Consider the following 14,793-nt stretch of genomic DNA (forward strand, 5'->3'; position numbering starts at 1 on the left):
CCCGATTCGCAGGGTCTCAAGGGTAAACCTTAAGTTTCTCCAGTTCTATTCTAAACGACAGTTACTCCGTGGTAGTAGTCGAAGAAACCGGTGCGCCGTTGCTCCAGCCAGCAGCGGCCTTTCCCAACGGGAAACGGCTGGATAGAATATAGATATCCTCCCAACGAAATCGTGTCGAGGGACTGCGACGGGATTCGAGTGGAACCAATTTGTCGCATAGCCCCCCTGAACGTATCTGCCGACGCTTGGGCGTTCCCGAAATTCTCCGAGGCGTCCCGTCTCCGGTCTGGTCTGAGATGGGTGAGAACAAAAAAAATTATTTTCAAAATTTCCCGGCAACTGTATCGCACGCCAATAATTGGCATCCGGTACGAAGTCATTTTCTGAAAAAAATAAACTCCACACGCTACCCCAACCCGGAAATTAATTATAACAGCAAATATATATATATATATATATTATATCTATATACCCCTGTAAAAGTATCCGTACATAAGATAAACTTGAAATTCATTTATATTGAAGTCGACTGACCGCGGAGCTTCGCGAGAAACTAATTAGCCGGCTGGCAGCTATCTTCGAATGTATATATAGATACGAAAACTTCTTCCGACGTAAGATATGCAAGAAGTGACTCTGCAGTGGCTATAGGGTAGCCCCGGGCATTTCGACGTCTTATCAGACATAACCACCCCCTTTGGTTATTCGATCAACGCTTCGGCATTTTTCGTGGCCGAGTCGCTGCTTAAGGGTTGGACTTAAGAAAAAAAAAAAAGAAAAAAAAAAAAAGATAACTACCGACTGCTTACATTCGGTGACCTGCATCTACGTAGACGCGAGGAGTTGAAAAGGGACCGACAAGAGCTGAGGGTGAGTTTTCAATGTAGAGGTGGTCAGTGTGAAAACAGGCCGTGGGACGTCGGAGGAAGAAGGGGTTGAAATCCTATGGGCAATATGCGAGTAAAGGGGAGGTGCGTGTAAACAGTCCGGTACACAGGGGGTAGTTCGGTGGTCTTTGCCATTGGAATTAACCGCGCGTAGGCATTTGAATTAATGGGAGTAACGACCTCACACTTTTTTCTCCCTCAAACTACCCCTACTTCCACTCTCGCGCAAGACACCCCCCCTTTTTTAAATTTTTTCTTCCTCACTTCTCTTCGACACATTTTTTCTCTTTTTCCCCTTTGTTCTTTCTCTCCTCTCTTTTCACCCTGGTGTTACTTCGCTCCCTCGTAATACCTTTCGAAATTATGCGACAACAAGGTCTCCGGGATTCGCGCTTGGTATACCTATGTACACGTGAGGAGGTGGAGAGGGGGGGTGGCGCGTTGGAACGAAAGAGGTTCATAGGCTGGTGGGTTCGACAAGATCATGGATATGCGGAAACTTTTTCATTTCCCATCGCGTGGAAAAGCTGCCGCGGATGAAGCACGAGACGTATGCACCAGGATGCGTATATATGTGTAGATAAGTAAAAGGGTAAGGTATATACGTATATACAAAAGTCATCTCTTAGGACGAACGAAGGTGGGAAAGATCTTGCGAATTTAAATGAAAATACACAGAGACGTTTGTCCCCGTCCTGAAACGGCCGGAATCTTCGAGTGTCGAGTCGGAGGATATTTCTTTTTCTATTCCTCAATTTCGCGTCCTGCTTCCTCTTCGGGCGTCTCCGGTATCGTTTAGTCTAAAGATATTCGCCTAAGACGTCAATTACCCGCGGGTCGAACGTGACAATGATATAGAGACGTTTTCCCATCTTTCTGTGGACACGTGCCTGGAATTTATACGCCAACCCAGCCGAATTCCTCTTCCTTTTTTCTAACCTCAAATAATTACTGTTCACTGTGCGATAGCACTTGGAAGACCTTAGATACTGAATAGCTATATATGTATATCAACATAACACAAGTTCCTTCCGACGAAAGCCCATTCGCGCGATCGTACCGAACGAACCCTAATAATCCAATAAACATACAATAAAAGAGAATTCACCATCTGCATATTGACTTTCACTCTCGACAAAACAGCCGTGAAAAATTGCCAGCTAATTAACGAAAAGTCAACGTCAACGTGTAATAAAAGGCCAAGCTGTAGATACGTCTTAGGAAATATCGAGGTCCATCGATCGAATCTTCCTCCGCGCCCTAAGCCCATACAGTAACATTATTTAGCATAGCAGGCAGCCATAAACGCGTCAGACGTGCTGAAGATTAATTTCAACCTCTAGAAAATTGTAGCGCGAACCAGGTATAAACTTGTTGGCGGGAGGGTCTAGTAATATGAGGAAAAAAAAGGGTCTCAAGAATCGAGTATAAAATTTTCCACGCTAGAGAGTCCCCTCCTCTCCATTTTACCTGCCAGCAGACGACGTGAGAAAAAGAATACGAGAAGAATTCAGACGCCGCGGAGCGGACTCTGTATAAAAGGGCGGTTCTCGCACGGTACTGCTACGACGACAGCGACAACTGTCAGTCGACTGTGGCGCGTTCAGGCGCGTTGTTTATACAGCACAGCTCCAGAGCTAAGCTCGGCGTTCCTGCGAGTGACGGATGCTTCGAGCAAGAATAATGGCCGCCTCGCTAGTAGCCAAGGCGTCTCCCAGGTAATTTCGTAGCTTAACGCAAGAACCGCCCAGACGCTTCAACTCCGAAGCGGGAGCATTCGTTAACTTATTTTTACGAGGTTAACCTACGTTTATATATATATATATATACATAAAGGAAAAGTACCAGACACCCGTCCTGAGTATATCAGGACGCTTAACGACAAAGTGCCACCTGGGTGATTACCCAGTGCCCGTACGAAAGCTCCGGACGTCTGTTTGTCCGACTGTATATGTATACGGCACAGGGGCAGAGAAAATTATATTTCTGTTATGTCATTAAGCGATGACAAAGGCAATCACGTATACCACTCGTCATACGCGGCATCCCTCTTGAGTAACGTTTGATGTCCAATCGACGTAATTGACGACTCTGGTCGCACCAAGTCCTTCCAAGATGATAATAGGAGAACAGGGGAGAGTTCCCCTAGCAATCACACGTATTGAACAACCTTGTGGCTGTTCGTGGGAGAGGGGGACAGTCTAGAGGGTGCCTGCCAAACAGTGCTATCCGACTGGGATTAATAGCACCAATTACGCCCGCGACAGTAATACTTTCTAATTGGTCACTGAATCTTCGGTATGCATGATTCACGAGTCGACATAGCCTGGCTGTTTCTAGAACACCGCGTAGAGACGAATAAAGAGGTACCTATAAGATACTTTGTATGAAAAATACCATGGGTACGGACTTACCGAGTATCGCTACTGCGGACAACGGTAGGTAACTACCATACCGACCGAGTTGCTCATCTGAAATAAAATGGATATTTGTCAGGCCCGCCGTTGACATCGCTGCGATTTGTTGGGTCGATGCGAATCGTCAATCTGGAATCGACGTGAAGCGTCGCTATCGGTCGACGGAGAATGAAAATATTTATACTATGCGATAACCCGGTCGCGCATCCTGGTGCACTGCATCGAGGCGGGACATGTTATTCGGAGGTAATGCCCATGAAATTGCGATCATAACGCCACGTGAAGCTACCGCTGGTCTCTGTACTACTGCACTATACATATGTATATATGTATTGTATATATATATATATGATTGGCCATAGTGACGGCGACACCTCTTTGTCCTCTGATATCACAAAGGACGCTTTGAAAGTGATAACGAAAAGGACGACTGTTGGCTCACGTGGTACGTTACGGTTATCACGCAACCACTTTTGCTTAAGGTTACCTATATCCAACCAATGAGAACTTGCGGTATACGAAGCAAAGCGGTAATATTATGTAAATCTAGAAGAAGAAAAAAACGGAAATGAAGTAGCGCGTCAAAAGAAATCTATAATACGATATAATCTTCGTTAGAATAGGCTGCTGGGAATGGAAAGCATTCAAATTGAAATTTATCTCGGAAATATACTTGGTGAAAAAGATACTAGTGGTTCGGCGTATACATATTGATATAGAGATATGTATAAAGGTACCGGATGATGTACTGTGAAATCTATATTTCTAGCTCCGCTTGCAACCTACTATAAAATTTTGGCTTCCGCCAATGGAGATTCGGGATTTCGCGCATTTACACCTGTCTGGATGGAGATCGATGACTCGACGAATTCGAGCACATAGGTGGATAAAATCGTGAGTTTTCTTTGTATATAAATTATATATATACACATAGGTATATACTATAGAGATAGACGTAGATCTTATATACACTGTATATATGGGATATGGTGGATATAGACGGTATACGTGTATATATATATATATATATAACGAGAATGTACCTAGACGGTGAGACAGTCCTCTGGGGTAAAGCGAAGTTAATGAAAAGTTACTAGAATTTGAACAGAGGTAATTGAACCTGGTGAGAAATGGAATTTTACGATGTGATCGAACTGTAAAGCTGATACGATTTTCTGTAGTGAAATGGGAAATTATTGAACGATACACAATGGGATTTCTATGTTGCTGTGATATCATGTGAATTTGCAGAGGGCAACGGGGGGGGGAGGGGAAGGGTTCAGCTGCTTTAACGAGGAGACAACGAAAAGTTCGGCAAACAAGAACTTTGAATTGAGAAGGAAGCATAAGACGATTTTTTTTTTTTCATGGAAACCTTGACGAGTTAAGTGCGTTTAAGAAGAAGAAAGGGGAGTTGGGTCTTATGTGGGTTCTAGTGCTTTTTTTTTATGGCTGTAACTCCAAAATCCCCCTGTGGGACCAGTGTTAGTTATTTCAGCCTTCCAGAAGTCCCGCGAACATGCGTCCTGAAAAATATTATCTTTCGAAGTCCGTTCGTGCAGACCGATGAGGATGAGCAAGACAGACGCCCCCTGGTCCAATTCTAGGTAAAATATTTAGAATCGTTTATTCTTTAGAGAAAATGAACAAATTGAAAATTGCATTTGTATCTGATAATTGAGAAGAGACCCTGAGGTTCTGTTGCTCTGGGGAGAGACTCTTTCATTCTCGCTCAGGTGAATTCAGCACGGTCGGTAAGGTAGAAAATAATACGAAAAGTTAGTCGAAGCCTTCTTTCTTTTGGCCTTTTTTACATTTCCAAAAGAGAGTTTAAGAATCAGCGAAAGACGAATCCGTGGTTAAACAGTCTCTGAGAAATGATAATGGCTCATTCGAGTTTCGAGCCTGAGTCCTGTGTCTGTGTGTTGGCACGTGTTAAGGATGTGACGTATAAATATTTGAAAAAAAAAAACACGACCACGTAACTGATACATTATTCCGAAAATGAAAAACACTGATTTTCACAGGCTAAAGTTCCCTACGTGTTTGCGCGGTAAATTTCCATAAATTTAAATGACAATTGCGTTTCTTTTTTCTTGCCGTATGAAATCGTAGCTCGTACCAAGCATTGCTTGATGGGATAAATTGCGACGAAGTTTTACAACGAAGCTCGCAAAAGCAGACAAATCTTATTTAAACGTATGAATCGTTGAAGGACGGATGAAAAAGACTCCATAACAAAAATTCACCAGAACAAAGCACAAAGCTTGAGAGTAATTATTTGAAACATTTTTTGTCCCCTCTATATTCCAACAGTACCTGTCCGACAATTTTTGTGTCCACTCACACATTCCTTATAAGTGTCCTCACTTATTGTACTCGATATATCAGTGTACGGCTATTGATAAATATTTTGGTTAATTACTCCGGTATAATTAATTCTGTGATAACGACAGAAGCTGCTAACTGTCTCTTAAGCGCGAAACTTCATTAATCTCAAAGTCAAACGCTCTCGCACCAACGTACATATATATGTATACCAGGGACATTTGCCTACCGTGGCCGAAGTAGAAAACGTCAAGAGGAAATGACGTTGGGAAGCAGGGAGGCAAACTTTCAAAAAATTGAATAAACACTTTAAACAAGAGTCAATATTTTTCTAACCCTCCTCGAGAAAGAAAGTCAACGTAATTCACGTAATTGACACAGACAATAATATCCGTCCACCGCATCCCCGACGTGGCCCTATAGACGGTCCTCGGAACTTAAATAATCACGTGGCACGGAGAAATTCGCGACCAACGAAGGAACGCTTTTTCCCCTTAAAAAATATGGCGGGAAATTTGAATTTAATTTGGCATTCACGTTCAGATGTATACATATGTATGCCGGACACGTACTTAGGTAAAATTTACACGACGACCCAGGTACCCGAGTAAGTAGCAGTGAATTTCAAAATTTTCAACCACCCTCCGACCCCACTAACGTAATGTCGGAAAAACACTCGGGGGTGATAAAAAAAAAACCCAAGGTTGTTTTTCTTACTACCCGATAAACCATCGACGAGAAACGTCGGTCGATACTGACTCGTACAACGAATAATAATTCTGTTTGCCACAAGAAGATCCACCCACCCCGCACAAGGGGGCTAGAAATTAATTTCCGTCCTTTCAAGAATTCCCTGCGATAAAAAACCAACCGATGGATCTTGGCCAAAGAATTTTTAAATGTATTTCAAAGCGCCGATTCATGCCGCAGTTATCTATACAACTAGATATGTATATTTACATAACCCACAACAGATACATAGCAATATTAAATTATCATTCCAGACGCTGACAAGACACTAGCAATTCGTCAAATCTCAATATGTAAAAGCCAATCGATACCCAATTGATTTCAATTATCGATTGAAGAGCAGTACGCAATTAGCGACAGAGCCCCGAATACCAATCGCATAAGACATAAGAGCGATTTCAACGAAAGAAAACTTTTCAGTGCTTGCCAGACTATACCTGGTTATACCTACAAAAAAAAAAAAGAGAGTACCCCTAGTAATTTTCTCTCCGTCAATTGGACCCGCTCCACGGTCTATATACCGAATGTCACTAGGTACTGTGACGCAGCATCCGTTTCGGTCCAGCGATGAACTCTGAAATTTATTTGCAATCAATTTCCTAGACGAAACGAGGCGTTAATCAGCAGCGGCTAATCGCACTGTAACAACTACACGTGTACCGATCATTTGAAATTTCACTATTTTCGTTAACTAGCTCGTGGGTGATCTGAATTTTCAAAAATTACCCATATCGAAATATCATCTGTACGAATGTTCATCTGGACCAGGGACTGTACGAATCTCCTGGGCATACATTTCTAATACATAAACGATCAACCTCTCTCGAAGATCTGACAGAACTTTAAGGACGTCAAACTTTTACGCATCTCTATGATATTTATAATGCAAAGTGGTACCACGTGTCTTTATACTTGACAGTGGTACCAATGTGGGTTAGGTATACTTTTGTAAATGTTTTAAGTGCATATATATATATATATACATATATATATATACACTATTGAATCACCATAATAGAGTAGTCTATAGTATTACCCGTAATTGAGAACGAAGTCCAAACCACCGTAAAAGCAAAGTTTTCCTATAGGGAAAAAACAGTATCCGAGACGGCATACATTTAGCCGTGTTATACCAGCTATGCCGTCTCAAACACATTACGCCTGTATACGTACTAAAGAAAATTCTAGTCCCTCCACGTTTAAAAGTAACAGCAATGTCTTCCTGGTAAAACGCATTGCGATCGAATAACTTTCGAAAGAAAGATACGCGCGGAGATCGAAATTAAAGTATTGTACGTGAAATCGGATTGTATCGAGCCGGAGTGAAAAGTTGATCGTCGAGATTTAAGAAAATTTTGAAAAATAACATTCACAGAGCTTCCATAGGAGTGAAGTACCGAATGAGAGGAACCAAGAAAGGAATTTCTTGTCTCTGACAAAATTTACATGCTCCTAATGTTTGCTGCAGACGGAAACGGATATAGCGGAAGTCGGCAGTCCTCCCCCCCCTCCCCTCCGGCGTGCAGTTAAAATGTCTTAAATTCCTGCACTCTTGCCAGTTCGCTAAGTAACTTACGAGCATCGAGCGCAAAGAAAAGGGAAGCGGTTATCTCAGATAGGATGAGTCCCTTTTGACGTTGCCTAATATGGAGAAAGTTCCGAGACAGGATGACAAGGAAGGCGGAGAACGTTTGTTTCCACGTCACGCGATTTCGTTACGTATTAAGTTTGCTCGTTCCAGGTGAAGAGCACTGTAGATATTTGTGCATCCTGCTTATCGGTATGGAGCACTTCTCTATTTTCCTGGTACGACTCTCTGGTCTTAGAGCGAATATATATATATATATATATATATACTCTTGAAAATTTCATGTCATGCATTACCACTGTATCGTGCAGGGATGTACTGATAATCTTCTACTTGATAAACATGAATTATCAGATATCAAAGAAATTCCATCTGCTGGGGTGTTGAGATGCGGTTCGATTTCTCTTGGGGGTCAGGTTGGGTTAGGACGTGGTTACAAGTGCACGTGTACTTAAGATTAATGCTAAAAGAAGAAATGTACACGAGCTTGTAGCATTTTTTTTAAATCTTTATATTTTTTTCCTGTTACAACTGATTCGACTCTCGATTGCACTTACTTACGTGGCCAATCCAAGGAACTATTAAATTCGCATCGAAATGTAAGTTACGTCTGTTTTTGGCTTTCCAGGGAAATTCCCGTGCGACGGGATGCGCATTAAAAATGCATGAAAAAAGATTTTCTCTCAACGTGGGTCGTTTTACAGGTCGGCTTTGCTCTCCTCGAGGGATGCGACTTGAAAGGGGAAAAAAAAAAATGTCAGAAAACTCCAATGATACTTCGGCATGGCGAGGAGAGATTGTACGAGGTTACAATGTTGATTGGTCCATCGTCTTGGAAAAACTATGTGACAAACTTCATTTCCGGACCTCGAGTGGATAATCGGCATATTATTTGCCGCGCTTATATAGACTCCACCGTCCGCAATTGGACCAGTGTCGAAGAAAAAGCATTTCCTCGTAAATAAAAATCTACGTGAATCACTGGTTTCTGGAGCAACCCTAAATAGACGGACACTCATGAGGGTAGTTATTTTTGAAAATAAAAAAACAAATTTACCAATCTTTACGAAATAAAACTTTCAAAGACAATTACGACCTTCCCATCATCGTCATCCGGGTCCATCGTTAAAGGTGTCTTTACACAATGCCCCTTACGATTTACCTAGCTGGGATTGTCGGGTGGAAACTTTCTCCAGAGGGGTGACTTTTTCACCCTCCTTTTTCCTGTCAACCAACCAAGTCGAGTCGAAGAACCGAAATCGCAGCGGCGCCTCGTGATTTATGGGGAGAGGGTATGAAGGAGGAGAGGGGAGGACGAGGATGGGATGAAAAGCGAAGCGTTACCTTCGTAATTGCGTCAGACTGTTAGTAAGAGTCGACAAGTAACAGGGCTGCAAAACGAAGATGTCGTCCAAGAGAGACAGAGAGACCGGGAGGAGTAGAGGGAGGGGGGGGGGAAGAATTTTAAAGAGATGGAGGCCTAGAGAAGGGATGGTTGCTGGAGACGAAGGAATGTTATTACCCTCACAACTAGCTTGATGCAATTACTCAGCATCGTCGTCTCACCATGTAAAACCGTATTACCATCCTGACAAATTTTCTTATACATAAATTAGCAGTGCTACGAAACTTTTTATTTCTCATTTTCAATCCACTACGCGTAACCTAAAATCACCTCGAAGCACAGTCCGACAGGTGACATTGTACGCCGAATTGATATTAAAGAAGAAGACAAAAAAAGCACTATAATATGTATAATAAAATATAGTCACTATTCGTCAAGTTCAATCACCCTTAATTTATTAAGCAAATGTATTAAAAAGTTGACAGTTAAAGTTTTCTCGACATCAAGATAACGCAGGAACTGTGTTAAACTGTATAATTTCGAAGTACGATATAGGAAATTCACTAATGTACAGGAAATACAAGATATCAGTAACTTCCGGTGGGCAAAGTTCCGGTATACAGCCAAGCCCGTACCTGGTCCGACTAGCGGTGCCCATACCCACTGGTATAATTTTGAACGTGTTTCATATCGCCAGACGTTGATCCGTACAGCTAAGCGATGCTGTGGCAAATTCGAATATAAACCGAGAGACACGTCACGAGTATATCCATTAACGAAGTAATGTCGCTTCTTGTGTCCATTATGAAGATTAAAAAGGCGAAAAGTCACTATGCATGTCTGAGACTTGAAATAAAAAAAAGCCCTAGTCAAAAATTATCCCCGGGAAAATGTATAAAAATTTCCATCGAGTTCCACCATCAAGTTTGTCCCACTTCATTTTCACAAGAGTGCGACACTCGCGAGGACCATCCGGGTTATTTTGTTCCACCAGGTAACCCAAGTAAACACGAGAGTAAAGCGGACGGCTGCTTTGCGCCTTTAAGCTTCGCACACCTCGAGCCCACTGGGTGATACCAAGAAAAGGTGTTGTCCTGCCTCGTCTAAAAGTGGCAGAGAATACGAGACACGGTGAAGCAGCATTCCACCGGGAGGACCTCAGGAAGAGCTGCGAGAAGATTAATGGAAAAATAAAACGACTCTCGCTAAATGTAGATCAGTACCGGTATCGATCGTAACCCGTGACGTTATTTGTTACACGTTACGCCAGGAGCATCCATTTGGATTCGAAGCCGAAAGAGAGATGGCGGGTTACGTAGGGAATAACGTAACCCAAATCAGGATGCGACGTCTGAAATCCAGGAACGCATACATTTTGAATCCCGGGTGAATTCGACTGCCAAACTCGCGTGGCAGGCGAGAGAGAACCTTCTCTCGACGCTGGAAAAACAGGTAGAGAATTACGTAGTTATTTGAGGCTCCTTGTTATTTCGTTCCATGACCCTCCACTTTGTGTTTCTGAGTTTGTCCCGTGATACGGGATAAAAATAAGTAAACCCGCCTATAAACATCGACGAGTAACGTCGTTCCCAGTGGATAACTGAGGATTATGACGTCACAGCCAGATACAGACTAGTTCCTGAAACGTCCGTTACAAAATCGCCAAATGGCGCGTCGCGTCACGCAAGGAAGAGCAAAGTTTTGGATAAATAATAACCAAGCTCAAGCTGCCGGTTGGTTTGATCTCTGAGGTATTGAAGGTGATGAGTAAGATTATCCTCGAAGGAAACTTGTAACGGTAGAAGATTCAGTGTAAAATATAACTAAGATTGTAATTAGCAACCTGGTCCGGAAAAATCCTGAGAAAGAAAAGATAGAGTTTCCACCAAGAGGTATCCCGAAGGCTGCATGTGTATTGGCAGGATGAATGGCGCACTTGTAAAAGAAAAAGAAGCAAGTACCAGTCCTAGCGCGATACCCGAGGGTCATAATGAAAAGTGTTAAGTTCCTTCACAGCAGCTTTAAGAAGCGTAATAAACTTTCGACGAAAGCCCATGTCTCGCACGACGAGGAAAGCTTTCTGTTTCGTCAAGTTTTCCACGGCTTAATACAATTTAATGCTCCGTTAAGTGTCTTAGCGTACTGAAAGCCGCGCAGCGTCTTTCGCGTCCTAGTGGCTCCTCGACGAGCATTGACATTTTCCAGTAGGCCTAATTCGCGAGTAACGAAGAAACTAGAAGAGGCGTCCTTGGGTAAACACGTGTACTAGACCTGAACCCAACGCCCTCTACAATAACAAGCTTGTGAGAAATGAATTAAAATAATTTTACAGCACTCGAGTACCTGTCATCCGGTACGAGGATGAACAATTTCCTGAATCCCGCATCGATTGGAAATTGTTAAATCCAGTCAGGATGGACAATTTGAAATTGGTAAAATTGTCTACTCCGATGGTAACGTCTCTCCCGGTTGCTGGTCTTAACCCAGCTCCGCATGAAAGCACTCGCCTCATTCGGCCGAGATGCTCTTGGAATAGTTAAGCAGGCTGTTAGCGCAATACCGACGGGGTGGTGGAAGGGGGAAGGGGTTGCTTTCATAAGGGTTGAAAAACCTGAGTCAGGTGTGGCGGACCAAGCCAATGGTGTAAGAGGAGACAAAGCGGCGTTGCGTTATCTACGCGTCACCTCGGCAGGTCACCCTTTTGCCGGCGGTACTTTAGAGTTTGCACCTTGGTAACGGATACTGATGTTGTTTCAGTGGTTGCTCGTTCATTCTCCATTATGGTGGATGCACCAACTGAAGTGTCCCTTTGACCCACTAAATAGCAATGGGGGTGCCGTCGACACGTTTGCTGTACAAGTACATGCAGTGGATGACAAAATTGACACGAAAGATCAAGTCTGCTTTGACCTAAATTGCTGGTAAAGTCTTTTTCACCCCAGGCAAAGTAGCCGTCGCTCGCGGTTGTTGTAGTTAATGCTTGCATATTAAAGACTAATATCGTAGAGACGCTACGAGTGGTTGCTGGGACGATATAGGCATTTTTATTCTATTCGCATTCTAATACTCGGGATCGATCAGTTTCTATTGCTTGTACGGTATTGTATATAACGAGGCGTGGTTCGTTTAATTGATTTGTGTACACTCGTTTTATCGATATATCGTTCAGATTAATAGAGCTTGATGATACTCGGAACTGCTCGTAAACGTTTATATGTAAAATAACCTCGTGCTGGAGGGTTTAGTTGATTGGAGGCATCGTCACGAAAGGAGGGGAAAAAAATAAAAAGGAAAATATCACGTTATCACACAGTTACGAAGAGCCCACTTTTATCGCGTTGTTCGATTAAGATTTGACGATATGGCGAGTCGAGGTATACTAATAAAATCAAAGCTGTATACATAGTGGGAATGTAACGGGTAGAAAGAAAATTTTCTTAGTTTTGATAACATCAGAATTTGACTTCGTGCCGAGATAGATGTTGTCTTGGAAAATAAATTCATTCTAACACTAAACCTACTGACAATTTTTACAAGCGTATTTTTGGCTTCAAAACGGTCAAATGACCGCTCGATGGTATGTTTAGTGCTAATTATGAAAAAATAAATGAGTATTGATATAACGAGACTCGTTGATAGGACAGCATTATAAAGTATAAAACAAATATCACACGATGCGTGTTTATTAACGAATCACAGTGCATTTCAACAAAGTTGAGTGAGGGAATAGGTACTTTTAATTAAGACATCTCCCGCGGCAGCTAAAGCACCGACGGCACGTCGGATGTTACCCATAGCAGTCCAGTTTTGTATCCCGTGTCAACTCGGCTAGCCACAACAGTGTCGAAAACACAAAAGGTTTGAAGGTAAGTCAAACGTCCCTATACGTATATCCAGCGCGCAGAGTGTTACTTTACCTTCGAGCATAAACACACAACATAAACCGTCTAAATATTTACCCAACGCAACGAGTTTCGTATGTAATTCTCAATGGGCTAATAACGTTAACGTCGATTCTATAGATATTTTTCTTTAATGTCAGATTAATGTCTATCTCTCGCATCGTATTCACGGCAAATGCCAATAAGGAAGAAAATTGTACTCACCGCTCGTCAGCGAATATAACCTTAAATCCCAGGGCGTACGAAAGATCTGCCCCGTCGGTTCGTAGCTTTTCAACAAGAAGACGCGAGCCGATGATAAAGCCGTGACGATGACTACGGATGTTGATGATGACGATGATGACGATGAGGACGATGAGGACACACGCGAAACACGAGAGACGCTAGACGACGAGACGTCTACGGAACCGAGGTGTTTGAACGACTGGAACGGAGGAACGAACACTATGCTTGCCAGTCGTGGCCGAATTGTCATCCGGAGGGTTTTACATCACCGCCACCGCCCTCGCACAATGTTCTCGGGCAACGGGCGCGGCAACGCGCCGCCGCGACTGTACCTACCCTGGCGCAAGCTCCGAGATGCTACGAGACGGCCCGGTCCATTTCGTGTCTCGGTTACCTTCGGCAAGAGGGCGTCGCGAGCGTCGCTCTTTTTACCAATTGCTATAGACCCTTCACCATCCTTGCTTGATACGCTGACCCCTGCTACCCTTTGTACTCATTCGCGAAGTACCCTGAGATAGGTAGCAATTTTTTTTTTATAGCCTTGCGATCAACTACGAGTAACCTAATTACCTTCGTGCCTTTAACCCTGTTTTCAAGTGGCGATGACTTTTTTTTTCATGTCAATAGAAATGTTTTGCGAAAACTGATGAATGATTACGCGTTGCCTTTCTTGCAGGAAATTTCGAATAGCTTTGTTGACGAGACTTTTTTGTTGTTGGATACTTAAAAGGTTTTTTTTTTTGTTATAGACACTGGAACTGTCGCGTGAATAGGACGAGTGTTTACATGAATTCCTCAGAGGATACTTCAGTCAAGGTTAGAAGGGTGGCAATGAAATGAGGAAATATTGTATATACTGGATTATTAAGATTGTAAATTTCATTTTATGTGGAATATACTCTGGGTACCTTTAAGTATGCATCATGGCGACCGTATACCTTCGTCTCTGTGAAAACTGGACTTATAGACAATGCAGATTCAATTAAACTCTCGGAGCTCGAAAACTTTTCCAATCAGAGGGTGGGCGGCCAACTTTTTTTTTCTTCTTTTTCTTTGACCAGACTGTATAAGAGTCTTACTGCTGGTTTCTTTCCAATGAATTTCCGGCCGCTTCTTTCTTGCTGGTTTCCATACACTCGACAGTTATTCGTCCTCAAGTTTTGAGGAATTTCCGAGGAAAATAGTTGTTGGACCGTTAAGGGGAAGTGGTTTTGCGGTGTTTGCATGGCACTTCATTCAAAACTTCAAACTCTCTGAATGACTTTGATTTAAACTGTGCTAATTATTAAGTATTTATACCTACTTATATAATCTATATACACAAATATATATATATATATATATATATATA

The 14,793-nt window shown here is 42.6% G+C and overlaps 2 protein-coding genes across 9 annotated transcripts in view; one reads left to right on the top strand and one right to left on the bottom strand.

Moving 5' to 3' along the window:
* The window catches only part of LOC107272974 (acetylcholine receptor subunit alpha-like), a 43,310-nt gene extending 29,492 nt beyond the window's left edge, over window positions 1-13,818 (bottom strand). Inside the window, exons 1-2 of one of the 2 annotated variants that reach the window (XM_015750707.2) lie at window positions 13,422-13,818; window positions 3,302-3,358 (exon numbers count right to left, since the gene is read on the bottom strand). The gene's annotated coding sequence lies outside the window, so the exon portion shown is untranslated. The remainder of the gene's footprint in view (window positions 1-3,301; window positions 3,359-13,421) is intronic. The other variant, XM_015750705.2, reaches the window with a different exon arrangement.
* LOC107272977 (dynein regulatory complex protein 9) overlaps window positions 1-14,793 on the top strand; it is a 21,037-nt gene that overhangs the window by 3,112 nt on the left and 3,132 nt on the right. The window contains exons 1-3 of one of the 7 annotated variants that reach the window (XM_015750714.2): window positions 2,490-2,605; window positions 4,074-4,198; window positions 14,192-14,258. In XM_015750714.2, the coding sequence (XP_015606200.1) occupies window positions 4,113-4,198; window positions 14,192-14,258 (153 nt within the window). In that variant the 5' untranslated portion in view covers window positions 2,490-2,605; window positions 4,074-4,112. Of the gene's footprint in view, window positions 1-2,489; window positions 2,606-4,073; window positions 4,199-4,843; window positions 4,912-12,863; window positions 13,182-14,191; window positions 14,315-14,793 lie in introns of those variants that run through there. The other 6 variants (XM_025090295.1, XM_025090294.1, XM_015750717.2 and 3 more) reach the window with 6 other exon arrangements.

Source organism: Cephus cinctus, unplaced genomic scaffold, assembly GCF_000341935.2.
Source record: "Cephus cinctus unplaced genomic scaffold, Ccin1 Ccin1_scaffold1343, whole genome shotgun sequence".
NCBI lineage: Eukaryota > Metazoa > Arthropoda > Insecta > Hymenoptera > Cephidae > Cephus > Cephus cinctus.